The 18,463-nt window shown below is 37.4% G+C and overlaps 1 protein-coding gene across 7 annotated transcripts in view; it reads right to left on the bottom strand.

Moving 5' to 3' along the window:
• Positions 1–1,185: 1,185 nt before the first annotated feature.
• IFTAP (intraflagellar transport associated protein) overlaps positions 1,186–18,463 on the bottom strand; it is a 64,820-nt gene continuing 47,542 nt past the window's right edge. For all 7 annotated transcript variants that reach the window (XM_004050963.4, XM_019037687.3, XM_019037683.3 and 4 more), the window contains 2 exons: positions 12,312–12,451; positions 1,186–1,439 (listed from right to left, as the gene is read on the bottom strand). In XM_004050963.4, the coding sequence (XP_004051011.1) occupies positions 1,272–1,439; positions 12,312–12,451 (308 nt within the window). In that variant the 3' untranslated portion in view covers positions 1,186–1,271. The remainder of the gene's footprint in view (positions 1,440–12,311; positions 12,452–18,463) is intronic.

Genomic DNA, 18,463 nt, shown 5'->3' with positions numbered 1-18,463 from the left:
CATGTCCACTTATATGAGCTATCTATAAAGTCAAACTCATAGAGGCAGAAAGTAGGATGGAGGTTGCCAGGGTTTAGGGGAAGGGGGAAATGGAGAGTTGCTGTTCAGTGGGTATAGTTTCAGTTATACATGAATACATTCCAGAGATCTGCTGCACAACACTGTGCATATAGGTAACAAGACTGTATTGTACACTTAAACATTTAAGAGAGTAGAGCTTATGTGAAGTTCTTACCATGCACACACACAAAAAAAGAAAACTAATCGCGAAAAATAAAACAACAAAAAAAACAACTCTGGTGTGGGATATTGATAGTAAGGGAGTCTAAGTTGGGGAGACGCAGGGGGTGCATGAAAACGATGCTGTCTTCCTCAATTTTTCTGTGAACATAAAACTGCTCTGAAAAACAAAGTGTACTTAAAAGAAAGAGAAAAGAAAATCAGTTAAGTACATTCAATTTGTTACTAATTCCTTCAATAATAAAAATTAATTGAAACATATTACTCCCCCTTCCTCTGGGCCTTCATCCCTCTTTTCTCCTTGCCTTAATGCATGTATGGGTATGCTACATAATTAGCACTTCATCATGTGTTTTTATATTCTCTAGTTGTTTTGCCTTCTCAAGTTGTATTTTAAGCTTCTGGAGATAGAGATCTTCCTTGTATTTTGTAACCGTTATCACACATGGTTTAATGGTAATAATGAAATGCAAGAATTTAATATGTGACATATCATCAATTCTCAGATGACTTTTTTAAGTAAAGCCTTTCCCAATCAATTCCAGAAGCCTAATCTCTCAACAACACTCACATTGATAGCACTATCTCTGGACAGCTAGGACCCAGACCTACTCATATTGGCAATTTTTCTCTAATATGCTACAATGTGTTTTCATCTGCAATTGTTCTTTACTCTCAAGAAAGTGGGATCATGTTTCTGACCTTTAATACAGCACCCCACATCACTTAGTGCAATGCTTTCATCAAAATGGATCCTTCCATAGATGCTGATTCCTGTTCCCATTTCCCATTCCCATCTCCTCCAACCAGCCACAAGATGCAACAATGACATGGCGAGAGAGAATTCTGTAAGGGCAGCAATCTCCTTGGCCTTGTTGCTCTATATCCCTAATAACAGGTAACTCTGATAAATGAGTGCACACATGTAAATTTCCACAAAGGGAATTATAGTAGGTTTATCTTTTATTCTAATGTTGCTAGAATAAGAACAAAATTAAAATAAGCACACACACACAAAATGCCTCTGTGAATCAGTCACAGGATTTCTCTAAGTCTGGGCTGGTGTCCTTTCTCTTCTGCTGCTTGCATAGCTCTTTGATGTTCTCTATCTCTGCAGGACTAAACTTGGAGGTTAGCGTCACATTGTCATAATCAAATTCTTCATCAAGTGAAAAAGGTTGAACTTCATCTCCAAGTATCTATAAAAGGTAACAAAGGAGGAAAAAACATACACAATCATTGTAAATGAAGATAACGTTGAAAAATTAACTCCCTATTAATATTTAATTAAACCTTTTTTCAGACTTCAGCACTCTCAGCTGATTAAGCTGTTTTTAAGTAAAGGAATAAATTTAATTATTCAATTTGACCTAATTTAAGCCTCTTGATATGCTCCATTTGTACCATGCTGTATCTGAATGAATATCATTAATGCTGCCCAAGGCAAGAATCAGAAATTCTCCCTTGCATATACTCATTATACATTTTACCACTTGTAGTGTCAGGATTACAGAAGCATACAGAAAAACCAACAGTTATATTAAAATGTGAGAAAAATATACACTAAGATTTTTTTATCAACCTTAAATAGATTTTCACCATTTGCTAAAAAAGATCTATATTAATAAAACTTACTTTTTAACGATAAAAATACCCTACATTGAATATACTTCTTCAGATAATACCTATAACTCTTGGCTAATAACAGTAAAACTTGAAACATATTTTAAATTTAAAAGTCCAGGATCTCTTTTTTTCTACCAAGAAGTTAAAAATATTACAGTTTATCTGTAAGTAAAGTAGTTACAAAGAGATGTAATAATTTTGAATCTATTCATAATTTGGGAGTTTTAAAGACTTCCTAAAGGAAGGCAGCTAAAAAAGCATATTTTCCAATAAACCAAGAGTATGCCTTAAATCTCTTGTATCGCCCCCTAAAAAGCCTCTCCAAAAACAAATGGTGTGTGATACAATGAAATCATCCAGTACTTCTATGTAGCTCCACAATATGCATAGTGATGCTGAAATAATTGAAAACTATGGTTTATGCAAGAATGAAAAAATGTCCCGAAGCTATAATCAGCTTTAAATATTCTTGCATGGAAGATGATCTCATTGAGTGGCTTATGCAATGTTGGTAAAAATGTAGCATGTAGCTCAGAAACTATCCGCTGTTACTAAAGGTGAAAGAAAAAATAATGAGTAGTTATCTCCTATCTGTTCCACAAGTTATGTTTTGAAGTTAGGTGTGCAGTGCTAATAGCAAACGCTCAGCCATTTATCATCCTTTCTTAGTAAAATCAGCAGGAGAACAACTTCTGGAGATGCGCTCATTTCCTGTTTATCAGAAAGGACCTTAGTACTTTCCTGACAAAACTGCCACTGAGTTTCCATGGTGAGTTTGCCATGGTGAGTTTCCACCATGTGTCAGCCCTGATACTAGGAACCACGTGACATCAGCAGTGATATTCAAGCAACCCTGCTGGTAGTCACTGTTACCCCTACCTTATAAAGCTCTGAAAGGTTAAGTAACTTGCCCAAAATACACAGTTAGTAAGGGAGAGAAGCAATATTTGGATCCAGGGTAATCTGCTTCAAATAAAGCCTCACCTGCTCAACAGAAACACCAGCAAGAATCAACCTTGAAGTTTTCACTAAGCCAAGTCACAGCTCTTTGGAGAGAAGACCTTTTCTAAATAAGATGATCCATTCTCACAGCCTACCACTAGAAAACTGTACTCAAGGCTACATGTAATACCATGACTATCTTAAAACCCAGCTGTACACAAAAAGCAAATCCGCCTGCAAGGCTGATCAGTCCATTTTGATCACTGTCTGAGATCAAATTTATCATCAACACAGCCAAAGTGACAGTGGGACAATCTTGCTTAGATGGCTCAAATGCAGAAACACACACGCATAATGACACAAGATGTTCATTTCCTGAATGTTAAGTGTTCTTGCTGTCTCCAGCTCTACTCAGCAGTAAGTACTGAGGCCTGCAGGCTTGGCCACAACCCCATCTGGAGCCGATTGTAGCTGATCCTGGCAAAACATAAGGAGGAGACCCTGTTTCCACCAATATATTCAGTCTGATGGGAATTTTGCTGCCCTTTCATGCCTGGGTAAAGGCCTTTCATCACATGTCTATTAAGCTTCAAGCTGCCTATACCTGCGTGTGTCCCCTATACTAGGTCTTTAAATTCTACCTTCAAGCCTCTAAAACCTGCCTACACCTTACTAGCCATCCTCACTAGATGCAGTCACTTTGTCTTCACCCACCTCTCACTTAGGGGTTAGAATACAATTTCAAATTAGACAAATCCGTTTGCCGTGTTAAAATCTCAGTGACACCATACCATGCCCCCAACTCCCTCTACAGAACACAAATAACCTCAATCCCCACCTCCCTTCCCTTTACCTGTTCACTCAATAAACATTTATTATATAGCAGATTCTGGGAACATAAAGTGATTATAGCAAAATCTGTGTCTACAAGGTTTCATAACTTCAAGGAGAAGACAGAAGTATAGGAATGATTTCAGTATCACGTGCTTTGCTTTCCAATAGAGGAATGCAAAAAAGGGAAACAGAAGCATAGAGAGGAAAGTGCAGAAGCTTCACTTACTCTTCTATTTTTTTTTTTTTTTTTTTGAGACAGAGACTCCCTCTGTCACCCAGGCAGGAGTGCAGTGGCATGATCTCAGCTCACTGCAACCTCCGCCTCCCAGGTTCAAGCAATTCTCCTGCCTCAGCCTCCTGAGTAGCTGGGACAACTGGTGCATACCACCAGGCCTGGCTAATTTTTGTATTTTTAGTAGAGATAGGGTTTCGCCATGTCGGCCAGGCTGGTTTCAAACTCCTGGCCTCGAGTGATCCACCCACTGCAGCCTCCCAGAGTGCTGGGATTACAGGCATGAGCCACTGCACCTGGACTCTTACTCTTGATTGAGTTTTGCCACTCTCCAGAAAATCCTACTAGCCTCCCCACACATCACTTCACTTATTACCTACCTCATCCTAGCAACCCAGATAAAGTAAGGCCTGTATTTCGGACTTACTTCTAAACTCTGATCAGGGCTCCCACGGCCAAGTTGGTTCTAGATACAGCCCAACCCATTGCCTTCTTAAGATTCTCCCTTCCCTGAGGTCTCAAACTACCTTGTGGCTATAATATCCAAACTTATGGTACTAGAGATGTAGAAATTTATTCTTAAATAGAAACATCTTGTTTTCCTTTAAGTTTTTTTTTTTAATACATTTACATTCTTCTCTGTCATGGAGGATGATTTTCTTCATCAGTCACTTGGTACTAACCATAACAATAACATGGAATAAAGTTTTCAGCAAGTCAGTAAAGATAATGTTAACACAAAGATTATTCATTTATAATATCCTTCAATGTATAAAAATATAATTAAAAATATAAATTTCTTCACTAAGAAATTAAGGGTTATCAACAGCAGCTATTAGATTTTCTAGGCAATCAGTTAGATACTGAGATACTAAAGCAAGAAATAAAGAATAGTAATAATGTCACATTTGCAATGCCAAAACATGACATTCAGGACACTCTAAACCATTTTGGGGATATACTGTAATGTGGCCAGTACATCTCTGAGTCGAAATGTCAGAGGAATAGCCTCCTGCAATCATTGAGATATTTTACATTCTTTCCACAAACTCTATATTCCTATTAAATTCTAGTCACTGTGTTAGGTGCTGGGGATACAAAGATGAAGACCTATATGAAATCACAAACAATGAGATAAACACATAAACAAATCATTACAGTAAAATGTGGTAAGAACAGGGTGATGGGAACACAGAAGGAATACCTGACCCAGACTAAGTTGGAGGGGATTGGGAAGGAATCAGAGAAGGCGTCTTGGAACAGGTGATATCTGAGCTGACTCTTAAAGGGTAAACATTAGTTTACAAGTTGACAAAGGAGAGCTTTGCTGACAGGGGGAGTTTCCATGAGCAGACCATGGAAATAAGATGCAGAATTTCATGTTTGTGGGTCTGAAAGTAGGTGAGCACTGTCAGAGCACAAAGTGTAAGTCGGAGAGTAGCAAGAGACAAATATGGTGCCAAATCATCCTAGAGATGATGAAAAGTCACTGAAGAATTTTTTGAAGGCAGGGAAAACATTTGGTCATCTATGCATTTCAGATAAATTCCTTCATCCATTAAATTTTTATTAAGTACCTACAATGAGACAGGTGCTGGAGTAAAAAAAAAGAAAAAAAAAATGCCCTGCCCTGTTGGAAATTATATGAGACAGATCACTATGAAGGTTAAACAGAAGGTAGATTTGAGTGGGATAAGCCTGGAGCCAGAAGAGTACTCAGGAACCTGCTAAAGCAGTTCAGTAAGAGATCATGAGAACAGGGGACTGGTAGCAGAGATTTGAAAAATCCGTAGAAAGTGAAATTGGCAGCACTCGATAAGTGACTGGATATGGAAATGTAAAAAAAAAGAAGAATGCAGAAAGGGAAGCAGGTAAAGATAAGCACAGTTCAATTTGAATGTACCTGAAGGAATCTAGATGAATTGAATATACAAACTTGAAACTGAAAAAAAAGGTGTGAAGCTAGAGATACCAATTTGGAGATGAAGATGGATTCAAGTATGTAGGCTGGGAAGAACTATAGGTTAAGCACAGAATGCAAAGGAACACCAACTCATAAGGGATGGATGGAGAGAAAACCCAAAGGAGTCGGGGAAAACACAATTTGAGAAATACATAAAGAATCACAGGAGATCACTGATGGACATTTGGGCTCCTGTGCAGCACACCAACATGGCACATGTATATATATGTAACAAACCTGCACGTTGTGCACATGTACCCTAGAACTTAAAGTATAATAAAAAATAAAAAAATAAAATAAAATAAAGAATCACAGGAGAAAAGAGAAGTGAGAACCAATGAAGCAAGAGTGCCAGAGGAAGGTCAATGCTGTCAAACACGGTAGAGAGATCCATTAAAAGGAAGACTGGAAAGTGTCCACTGGATTTGGCAATCATAAAGCAATTGATGCCTTCATTCTGAAAACATCCAGGCAGGCAATTGGAGCCAAGGATATTTTACAATATATTGAAAAGTCTAATAGCTTTTCAATTCTGGATGAAAAGAGAGACATAAGAACAGACAGTAACCAAAGAGGCGTCCAAGATGAAGGGAAGCTTGTTTTCCTTGTTTTGTTTCATTTTGTTAAGGATAGGAAAGACTTAAACACGTTTACATGTTGACGGGAATGAACAAATAGAAAAGACAGAATGACCCCAACCACGTTATTACTGTATACCAGAAAATCACTCCCATTTAGTGGTGAGGTTTATTGTTTATTTATGTGTTCATTTAATAAATGTTTACTGTATGCCTACTATATTCATGGCACTGAGCTCGGCACTAGTTCTGACTTTGCATGTTAATTACGTAAGCTTCTGATGACATGCATGAGTGAATTTAGTCTTCCAAGACAGGAGACACATAAGTAATTCAAAGTGAGCCCAGGTAGGGGCACACCGCAATTCAGAAGATATCACTGCGGTCTTCTAAATGACAGCTTTTCAAATACAGAAAGGTTGCATTTCTATGTATATATTTCAGTTATTGGCTATTGTGGCATACTTTGGAAATTCTCTTCTTTCAAGTTCAGTTCGTGTTAGAGTTCAAAGCTATAAGATGCCAAGGTTTTTAGATTACAAACTGAAATTATGATTTATTTCAGTAAAGACTTTGTGCAATGGAACACCAAGTCCCCTGCTGCTAAACAAAAACAACCATGAATTAAGTTATTAACTTGTTATTTTTGCCTAAGGAGCTGAAAGAAATATGTGGATTTCAGGTGTCTAATTTCAAATCTAATTGAAACCTTTTTGTAGCCTCTCAGGGAATAAAATTTGTACACTATTGGAAAACTTTGAGTCCCCTTAAAATTGCTCATGTGACTTATTCTAACACAGACACTGTTGATGGAGAGATTGTTTTCATTCATAGTACCACATAGGCAAATTAAAGAAAATAGAACTAATGCTTACATCAATAATGGCGGCATTTAGCTGTAGGCTACTATACAAAGTAATATGGTAAATAAACTGTCTTTATAGGTGAAAATTTTTAGAGTCCTATTATGAATTGGAAAAACAGGAGAGCTCCTATTAAAATACCACACAAGTTTCTTCTATGACCTCTTCTACAGTTTTCACGGGGAGAGGGTGGGTATCACAAATTTTCATCCTCCTAATAACAACTTTCTTTGTTCTGTCTACAGAACAAAGCAGCTTGAAGCAGCTTCAAACTTCCAAAGTTCATCAAAATAAAGTAACTAAGGCAAGGTAATTCTATACACATAATTCTATATACAATTATGTATGTGTGTAGAACCAGTGGTAAAATCATGATTATCTCAATAGATGCAGAAAAGGCCTGTGACAAAATTCAACAGCCCTTCATACTAAAAACTCTCAATAAATTAAGTATTGATGGGATGTATCTCAAAATAATAAGAGCTACTTATGACAAACCCACAGCCAATATCATACTGAATGGGCAAAAACTGGAAGCATTCCCTTTGAAAACTGGCACAAGATAGGGATGCCCTCTTTCACCACTCCTATTCAACATAGTGTTGGAAGTTCTGGCCAGGGCAATCAGGCAGGAGAAAGAAATAAAGGGTATTCAATTAGGAAAAGAGGAAGTCAAATTGTCCCTGTTTGCAGATGATATGATTGTCTATCTAAAAAACCCCATCATCTCAGCCCAAAATCTCCTTAAGCTGATAAGCAACTGCAGCAAAGTCTCAGGATACAAAATCAATGTGCAAAAATCAGAAGCATTCTTATACACCAATAACAGACAAACAGAGAGCCAAATCATGTGTGAACTCCCATTCACAATTGCTTCAAAGAGAATAAAATACCTAGGAATCCAACGTACAAGGGACGTGAAGGACCTCTTCAAGGAGAACTACAAACCACTGCTCAACGAAATAAAAGAGAACACAAACAAATGGAAGAACATTCCATGTTCATGGATAGGAAGAATCAATATCATGAAAATGGCCATACTGCTCAAGGTAATTTATAGATTCAATGCCATCCCCATCAAGTTACCAACGACTTTCTTCACAGAATTGGAAAAAACTACTTTAAAGTTCATATGGAACCGAAAAAGAGCCTGCATTGCCAAGACAATCCTAAGCCAAAGAACAAAGCTGGAGGCATCACGCTACCTGACTTCAAACTATACTACAAGGCTACAGTAACCAAAACAGCATGGTACTGGTACCAAAACAGAGATATAGACCAATGGAACAGAACAGAGCCCTCAGAAATAATACCACACATCTACAATCATCTCATCTTTGACAAACCTGACAAAAACAAGAGATGGGGAAAGGATTCCCTATTTAATAAATGGTGCTGGGAAAACTGGCTAGCCATATGTAGAAAGCTGAAACTGGATCCCTTCCTTACACCTTATTCAAAAATTAATTCAAGATGCATTAAAGATTTAAATGTTAGACCTAAAACCATAAAAACCCTAGAAGAAAACCTAGGCACTACCATTCAGGACATAGGCATGGGCAAGGACTTCATGTCTAAAACACCAAAAGAAATGGCAACAAAAGCGAAAATTGACAAATGGGATCTAATTAAACTAAAGAGCTTCTGTACAGCAAAAGAAACTACCCTCAGAGTGAACAGGCAACCTACAGAATGGGAGAAAATTTTTGCAATCTACTCATCTGACAAAGGGCTAATATCTAGAATCTGCAAAGAACTTAAACAAATTTACAAGAAAAAAACAGCCCCATCAACAAGTGGGTGAAGGATATGAACAGACACTTCTCAAAAGAAGACATTTATGCAGCCAACAGACACATGAAAAAATGCTCACTATCACTGGCCATCAGAGAAATGCAAATCAAAACCACAATGAGATACCATCTCACACCAGTTAGAATGGCGATCATTAAAAAGTCAGGAAACAACAGATGCTGGAGAGGATGTGGAGAAACAGGAACACTTTTACACTGTTGGTGGGACTGTAAACTAGTTCAACCATTGTGGAAGACAGTGTGGCGACTCCTCAGCAATCTAGAACTAGAAATACCATTTGACCCAGCAATCCCATTACTGGGTATATACCCAAAGGATTATAAATCATGCTGCTATAAAGACACATGCACATGTATGTTTATTGTGGCATTATTCACAATAGCAAATTGTTGGAACCAGCCAAAATGTCCATCAATGATAGACTGGATTAAGAAAATGTGGCACATATACACCATGGAATACTATGCAGCCATAAAAAAGGATGAGTTCATGTTCTTTGTAGGGACATGGATGAAGCTGGAAACCATCATTCTCAGCAAACTATCGCAAGGACAAAAAACCAAACACCGCATGTTCTCACTCATACGTGGGAATTGAACAATGAGAACACTTGGACACAGGAAGGGGAACATCACACACCAGGGCCTGTTGTGGGGTGGGGGAAGGGGAGAGGGATAGTATTAGGAGATATGCCTAATGTAAATGACAAGTTAATGGGTGCAGCACACCAACATGGCACATGTATACATATGTAACAAACCTGCACATTGTGCACATGTACCCTAGAACTTAAAGTATAATAAAAATATACATTTAAAAAAAAAAAAAGAACCAGTGGTAAAATTAGGGAAAAAATCTGAACCAAATAAATGTTAAATGTTTGAAGTGATGGATATGCTAATTACCCTGATTTGATCATACACATATATATGTACTGAAATATCACACTATACCCCATAAATACATACAATTATTATATGTTAATTTAAAAATAAAAAAACAAAATTAGGTAAAACATTGAGTTGGTCCAATTCATATCAGAAAGTTGATGGAATCTTAATAGGCAATTAAGAGAAAGTTAGGAAGGACATCCAGAATACGTTTTCAGCTTTTCAGATTGAAATCACAGAAAGAAACCATCATCTCTAATCCCAAAATGGCCTTTCAGTAAGCCCTTCAGGACCCATTTGCTATAAACTAATGATTATGTTCTTTTACTAGCACTGGGTGCTTTAAAGTAAGATGAATGTTATCAAACCAAGGCAGTGTTGGTACAGTACAGGTTGAATATCTCTTCTCCAAAATGCTTGGGATGAAGTGTTTTGGATTTCAGATTTTGGAAGGGTTGCAGAATATATACGAGTTGAGCATCCCTAATCCCCAAATCTGAAATCCATAATGCTCCAATGAGCATTGCCTTTGAGCATCATGTCAGCCCTCAAAAAGTTTCCAATTTTGGAGCATTTTGGATTTTCCCATTAGGAATGTTCAACCTGTATCGTGATTCTAGACGGTTGTGAAAAGTTACTCTAAAAAATAGTAATTAGAAATAAAAATTCCCAACCAAGATGTTACTTCAGATATTCAAAAAACAGCAGAAGTTGTTCATCCGTGGCTTGTATCATTTTGATTCCAACATTTTAAAATGTCCACATGTCTGGTAGGAAATTTATATTCCTCTTAAATATACCACCATATATGGGGTCTCAACTTGATTTATACTGCTATTTGATAGATTCCAGAAATCATTCAGTTTTTTTAACCCATTAATTAAAACCACTTTGTAACAATTTCTATAATTGTACTAGATTATATATATTCTCAAATTGTACTGAAATAAAATTGTATTTCTATAAAAGTACTAGGTGCCATGTCTACTGGCTGGTCCAATAACTTTTATGGCCACAAGTGAAGTCAACAGCATGAACAAATCTTAAAAAAGAAATTGAGTCCTTCTAGAAATAGCCTTATAATTTTAGCTTTTTACAACTCAGAGAAAGCAATCTATAATTCAAAAAGCATATTGAAAAGTGGCTGTCCCTACCAGTTTAGCCAGTAATCAATTTGGGAGTTTAATATAAGACTGCACGCATCCTGGATATACTTTCATGATGTCAGTGAACAAAAGTACTTATTAGAAAGTGGCAATTTAAAACTGAAATGTGTGGATTATTTCTAACTGAATGGCTAATTCTATAACAGAATATCTTTTAGTAACAAGACTAGTACCTCATGATTAAATAATCCAAAAAGACCCTAAGGATTTTGTTAGAAAGCAATAATAAAGAGCCCTTAACAACTTCTTGTGCCTGATCCTGCTTTGTGTTCCAGTAAGGAGGGTGAGAAAGGTCACTACCAGCACTAGCAACAGCCTCTATTGATACATGTTTATTAAGCATACGTAGAAGAGCTGCAAAATGATAGCTAAAGATGACTTTCAAGTTGCACATTTGCAAGAGTAAATATATGGCATAGATTCCATTTTCATCTCTAGGTGACATTTCTCAGCCTCCCCTGTGGCCAGTATGAACACGTGACTAAGTGGTCACCAATGGAATGTGAGCCAAAATTAAGGACCCTGAGTCCTAAGCCTTGGGGAAACATGCTGCCGCCATGTTCTTGCCTCCCCTCCAGGTACGATGATGACCTGACCTGGAACACGCAGGTGAGGACAATGTCCTAAAATATAATGGACATCCAGAAAGAAGGAACCTGGGTCCCTGATGACCCCCCAAAAAGGAGCCACCTGCTCATTTTAAGGGCTCTATATAGGCTGTAAATAAGAGAAATAAACATCTATCTCTTTTCAGCCATTGAATTATTATTAGGATTCTCTGTTATAGCAGCCTGGCCTTACCTCAACTAATTCAAAAGTTTATAGAACCTTATCAATAATAATAAAAATGGCCAGTTCAAACTAAAAAGGGCAAGAAAACTGTCCGTCCTTTCTATTGTGTAGTCCTTGGGTAGCACTGATCTGTAGCATGGCATACATTGTAAAACAAAAATGGTTTCCACATAAAAACATAATTGCTCTATGTGTTTAAAAAGAAACGTATGCATTTGAGATAGATGGCTGTGAGAGGGACCAATTAAGCAACTTGAATTTTATATTTTCCCAAATCTTAGAAAAATACAGAAGCATACAGCATTTCTTTGAAGGGATGAATTACAAAATCAAGGCAGTGTGGAGAACGACTGAATTCCCTGTGGAGTACCTCTTCCGTCTGTTTGTCCATTCTTTTTACAGTGGGCGTTGGCTTCACTTCACAGGTAGGAGGCTGGGCCACAAAAGGGATACAGGAAGGAATGCTGGTGCTTACATCCTGCTCTACTTCTCCTGGAAGCAGCAGCAAATCTGTTGGATACAAAACATTTCAATTGAGCCTTTCGCAAAGTTCACAATTTACCTAAATCATTTAAATGCCCAGAAGTCGAAGAAAATGAAGCAAATATGCTCATGTAAAGTAGATCCATTTCACAATGCCTGTCCTCCTTTGGGAACTGGACTGAAGGGATTGCCCTTTCCTCATAATAGAAGACATTAGTGCATTTATTTTTATTTTATCCTTGCAAACGTAAGAGTCCCCCCAAAATGTCTGGAGGAGTACTGTTTTTGGAGTAACCTGACTGTCCCTTTTATTCTCAACTCAATTTCTACTTTTATACGAAAATAAGGTGATAAGATGTTACTTTTGCTTCATTTTCCCATATTTTCCTGGAGGGATAAAGAGAAAGAAAATGGAGTACTGATTTCATCCTGTAACAATATGGCAATATTTCAAAAATATATATTAAAAAACAGTAATGCCAGAAGGAAAGTACTTTAACTTTCAGCAGAAAAATGAAATACTCTGTCATATTCAGAATGCATGGTCTAATTTTCAACACTTGCAAAGAACAACAGCAACGTGTTTCCTGCTTGTTAAGCACAATCTCAAGAATTCAATAACCCATCTTGGTTTTCTGATTGATCCATTATAAGCAGATATGTCTCCTGATTTTTGCATGTATGATAGTACATGGATGCATCACAGACAACTGATGATCTTCCACAGCTTTCTTTAAGGAGGACAAAAAAACAAATAGAAGCAGAACAGGTTTCCTCCTCAGCCTGTTTTCATAGGACCAGAAGGGCTTGCTGGAGCTAGCCAATAACTTGGAGCTGACTGGATGATGCTGCCTACTTCTCAAAGATGATCCTAATTAAGGCACTAATTGACTTCTCAGTGGAAGTGATTAATTAATAACAGGCATGACTTGACTGCTGCAAATGGCAGCATGTATAGGGAGATAATTGAGCAGGTATTGATATTCAAAAACTGAAACTTATTTGAAATGAATCCCTCAGCACTATAGATATCCCCTTCACAAAAAAATATAATTACAAAATTCTTATGACTCCAGCAACAGAGAACACAGACAGCCTGGAAACAGAATTGTGGAGAGCAAATGGCAAAGTAGGTAATTCTGCTATGGCTAATTACTGAAATCTTAGACTATGATTTCATTAATTAGCAGAAATAAAAACAATAATAATAGCCAACACTTACATACTCATCATTTTATATGCTTTAGCTCAGCTAATACTCCCAAAGCTCTATTATTTCCCGTTTTACAGACAATGAGCTAACAGACAGTAGCCTCACTCAATATCCCACAGCTAAAAAGGGCAGAGCTGGGCAGTCTATCTACAGAGCCCATGCTCTTATCCTACAATGTCACATTACGAACTTTCTTTAAATAAGCATTTTCGTTACATATTTTATTTTACTGGATCAAATTAAACACTCAAACTTAGAACCAACAAATGTCACTACTATAACACATTAGCATGGTTAGGCAACATTAAGTACATTTCCCAAACATTTCACACCCAGAGAGACATTTTAAAATTCAGTGAGGTTGGTGGGAAGACTGGTTTTCTAATGCACCTATTTATGGGTTCAAAGCCAAACTCCCTCACTGAGCGTCCTCGTGTAACAGCCTAGGACTGGTACAAATCTGGTGAGGGACCCACCAACAAGGAAAGCAGCAAGAGACAGGCTTGGGCCTCTCGACATGAAAACCATTATCTACCTGACCCATTGGCTGACAGCGCAAACGTCAGTTCAAATGTGAAATCAAAATCAATTCTGCTTTCAGGGCTATTTAAAATCATCGTTCTGGCTGACAGTATTGTGCAGTGAGGAGGACAACTCTGCAGTTTCTTTACTGAAACTTCACTTCTCTAATCTATTTGCCAAGAAGGTAGGATTTTCAACAAAAATGGTTTCTTTCATAATAATTCTACTGCCATGGGAACAATTCTTTCAAAATAACAAGACTCAGTTTTCTCCACGTCTTAAATTCTTGTCATTTGTTTCTTCAGAGTAAAAGCGAAATGCACCAATGCATATCTATTAGTGCCTAACATAGCACCTTATACATAGTGAATTCCCAACAAATACTTGGAGATAGAAAATGAATTTTGTACACCTCAACTTTTAAACTCAACAGCAAGTATCGAGTCTGCCTGCCAATAAGATGCTGTGGATGATGTAAAATGACTATAGCCCTTACCCTCAAAAACTAAACGTTACAGGAATAAGACTTTCATATATAAAATCAATCAAAGAATAATCAAGAAAAAATTGAATGGCTCTAACTCTAAAGATGACAGATTTATAAAAGGGCAAAAACCATATGAATGAAAAGAGCCTGGCAAGGCATATGTTATAAAGAAAACTACTGCAATCATTTAGCCTTTTACAATCGTGGGTGGGTTATATATATATACTCATATTCTCTCAGGAGAAAAAAATACTGTATTCACTCATGGTAGGAAATGAAATTTCTGAAACAGAAATTCTGTTATAACTTTCTGAAACAGAAATGCTTTAAGAGACTTAATCTGATCATATAGGTGTTGTTTCTAAAACAATCAAAGGCTTTGTTTTCATCTTAATGAAATGCAACCATCTTGGCATCATAGAATCAGGGCCACTTTCAAAAATGAATCTTGAGCTTGGACGGCAAGACTGGTTGAAGTATTTTAACCTCTTCTTTCTCAACCACATGTTTAGAAATTCTACTATTTAAAAAGTAGCTATTCATGCCATTTGTCTCTGTATTTTGTCAATGATCAGCAAGTCAAAGACTACAGCCATGTAATCTAACACACTGGTACAAAGTGAGCAATCTACTTGACATCTGAAAATTTATATACAATAATATTTAATCTGCCTGGCACATTTATAAAATTAACCAGTCTGTTCATTTGTTACCACATAAAATGGCCAACATTTCCTGAAAGTTTGGGCATCCTAATAAAAAAGGATATAGATAAAAAACACTTTAGCCGTCCAGGCCACTTCTTTTTATTATTATTATTATTATACTTTAAATTCTAGGGTACATGTGCACAACGTGCAGGTTTGTTACATATGTATACATGTGCCATGTTGGTGTGCTGCACCCATTAACCTATCATTTACATTAGGTATATCTCCTAATGCTATCCCTCCCCCTCCCCCCACCCCACGACAGACTCCAGTGTGTGATGTTCCCCTTCCTGTGTCCAAGTGTTCTCATTGTTCAATTCCCACCTATGAGTGAGAACATGCAGTGTTTGGTTTTTTTGTCCTTACGATAGTTTGCTGAGAATGATGGTTTCCAGCTTCATCCCTGTCCCTGCAAAGGACATGAACTCATCCTTTTTTATGGCTGCATAGTATTCCATGGTGTATATGTGCCACATTTTCTTAATCCAGTCTATCATTGTTGGACATTTGGGTTGGTTCCAACTCTTTGCTACTGTGAATAGTGCCACAATGAACATACGTGTGCATGTGTCTTTATAGCAGCATGATTTATAATCCTTTGGGTATATACCCAGTAATGGGATAGCTGGGTCAAATGGTATTTCTAGTTCTAGATTGCTGAGGAGTCGCCACACTGTCTTCCGCAATAGTTGAACTAGTTTACAGTCCCACCAACAGTGTAAAAGTGTTCCTATTTCTCCACATCCTCTCCAGCACCTGTTGTTTCCTGACTTTTTAATGATCACCATTCTAAGTGGTGTGAGATGGTATCTCATTGTGGTTTTGATTTGCATTTCTCTGATAGCCAGTGATGATGAGCATTTTTTCATGTGCCCATTGGCTGCATAAATGTCTTCTTTGTGTCTGTTCATATCCTTTGCTCACTTTTTGATGGGGTTGTTTGTTTTTTTCTTGTAAACTTGTTTGAGTTATTTATAGATTCTGGATATTAGCCCTTTGTCAGATGAGTAGATTGCAAAAATCTTCTCTCATTCTGTAGGTTGCCTGTTCACTCTGATGGTAGTTTCTTTGGCTGTGCAGAAGCTCTTTAGTTTAATTAGATTCCACTTGTCAATTTTGGCTTTTGTTGCCATTGTTTTTGGTGTTTTAGTCATGAAGTCCTTGCCCATGCCTGTGTCCTCAATGGTATTGCCTAGGCTTTCTTCTAGGGTTTTTATGGTTTTAGGTCTAATATTTAAGTCTTTAATCCATCTTGAATTAATTTTTGAATAAGGTGTAAGGAAGGGATCCAGTTTCAGCTTTCTACATATGGCTAGCCAGTTTTCCCAGCACCATTTATTAAATAGCGAATCTTTTCCCCATCTCTTGTTTTAGTTAAGTTTGTCAAAGATCAGATGGTTGTAGATGCATGGTATTATTTCTGAGGGCTCTGTTCTTTTCCATTGGTCTATATCTCTGTTTTGGTACCAGTACCATGCTGTTTTGGTTACTGTAGCCTTGTAGTATAGTTTGAAGTCAGGTAGCATGATGCCTCCAGCTTTGTTCTTTTGGCTTAGGATTGTCTTGGCAATGCAGGCTCTTTTTTGGTTCCATATGAACTTTAAAGTACTTTTTCCAATTATATGAAGAAAGTTATTGATAGCTTGATGGGGATGGCATTGAATCTATAAATTACCTTGAGCAGTATGGCCATTTTCATGATATTGATTCTTCCTATCCGTGAGCATGGAATGTTCGTCCATTTGTTTGTGTCCTCTTTTATTTCATTGTAGTTCTCCTTGAAGAGGTCCTTCACATCCCTTGTAAGTTGGATTCCTAGGTATTTTATTCTCTTTGAAGCAATTGTTAATGGGAGTTCACTCTTGATTTGGCTGTCAGTTATTGGTGTATAAGAATGCTTGTGATTTTTGCACATTGATTTTGTATCCTGAGACTTTGCTGAAGTTACTTATCAGCTTAAGGAGATTTTGGGCTGAGACGATGGGGTTTTCTAAATATACAATCATATCATCTGCAAACAGAGACAATTTGACTTCCTCTCTTCCTAATTGAATACCCTTTATTTCTTTCTCCTGCCTGATTGCCCTGGCCAGAACTTCCAACACTATGTTGAATAGGAGTGGTGAAAGAGGGCATCCCTATCTTGTGCCAGTTTTCAAAGGGAATGCTTCCAGTTTTTGCCCATTCAGTATGACATTGGCTGTGGGTTTGTCATAAATAGCTCTTATTATTTTGAGATATGTCCCATCAATACCTAATTTATTGAGAGTTTTTAGCATGAAGGGCTGTTGAATTTTGTCAAAGGCCTTTTCTGCATCTATTGAGATAACCATGTGGTTTTTGTCTTTGGTTCTGTTCATATGCTGGATTACATTTATTGATTTGCGTATGTTGAACCAGCCTTGCATCCCAGGGATGAAGCCCACTTGATCATGGTGGATAAGCTTTTTGATGTGCTGCTGGATTTGGTTTGCCAGTATTTTATTGAGGATTTTTGCATCGATGTTCATCAGGGATATTGGTCTAAAATTCTCTTTTCTTTGTTGTGTCTCTGCCAGGCTTTGGTATCAGGATGATGCTGGCCTCATAAAATGACTTAGGGAGGATTCCCTCTTTTTCTATTGATTGGGATAGTTTCAGAAGGAATGGTACCAGCTCCTCCTCATACCTCTGGTAGAATTTGGCTGTGAATCTGTCTGTTCCTGGGCTTTCTTTGGTTGGTAGGCTATTAATTATTGCCTCAATTTCAGAGCCTGTTATTGGTCTATTCAGGGATTCGACTTCTTCCTGGTTTAGTCTTGGAAGGGTGTATGTGTCCAGGAATATATTCATTTCTTCTAGATTTTCTAGTTTATTTGCGTAGAGGCGTTTATAGTATTCTCTGATGGTAGTTTGTATTTCTGTGGGATCGGTGGTGATATCCCCTTTATCATTTTTTATTGCGTCTATTTGATTCTTCTCTCTTTTCTTCTTTATTAGTCTTGCTAGCGGTCTATCAATTTTATCCTAGTCTCTGATAAAACAGACTTTAAACCAACAAGATCAAAAGAGACAAAGAAGGCCATTACATAATGGTAAAGGGATCAATTCAACAAGAAGAGCTAACT

Source organism: Gorilla gorilla, chromosome 9 (genome assembly GCF_029281585.2).
Source record: "Gorilla gorilla gorilla isolate KB3781 chromosome 9, NHGRI_mGorGor1-v2.1_pri, whole genome shotgun sequence".
Taxonomy (NCBI): domain Eukaryota; kingdom Metazoa; phylum Chordata; class Mammalia; order Primates; family Hominidae; genus Gorilla; species Gorilla gorilla.
Note: the sequence above shows the minus strand (reverse complement) of the source record. Positions and strands in the feature narration are given on the sequence as shown.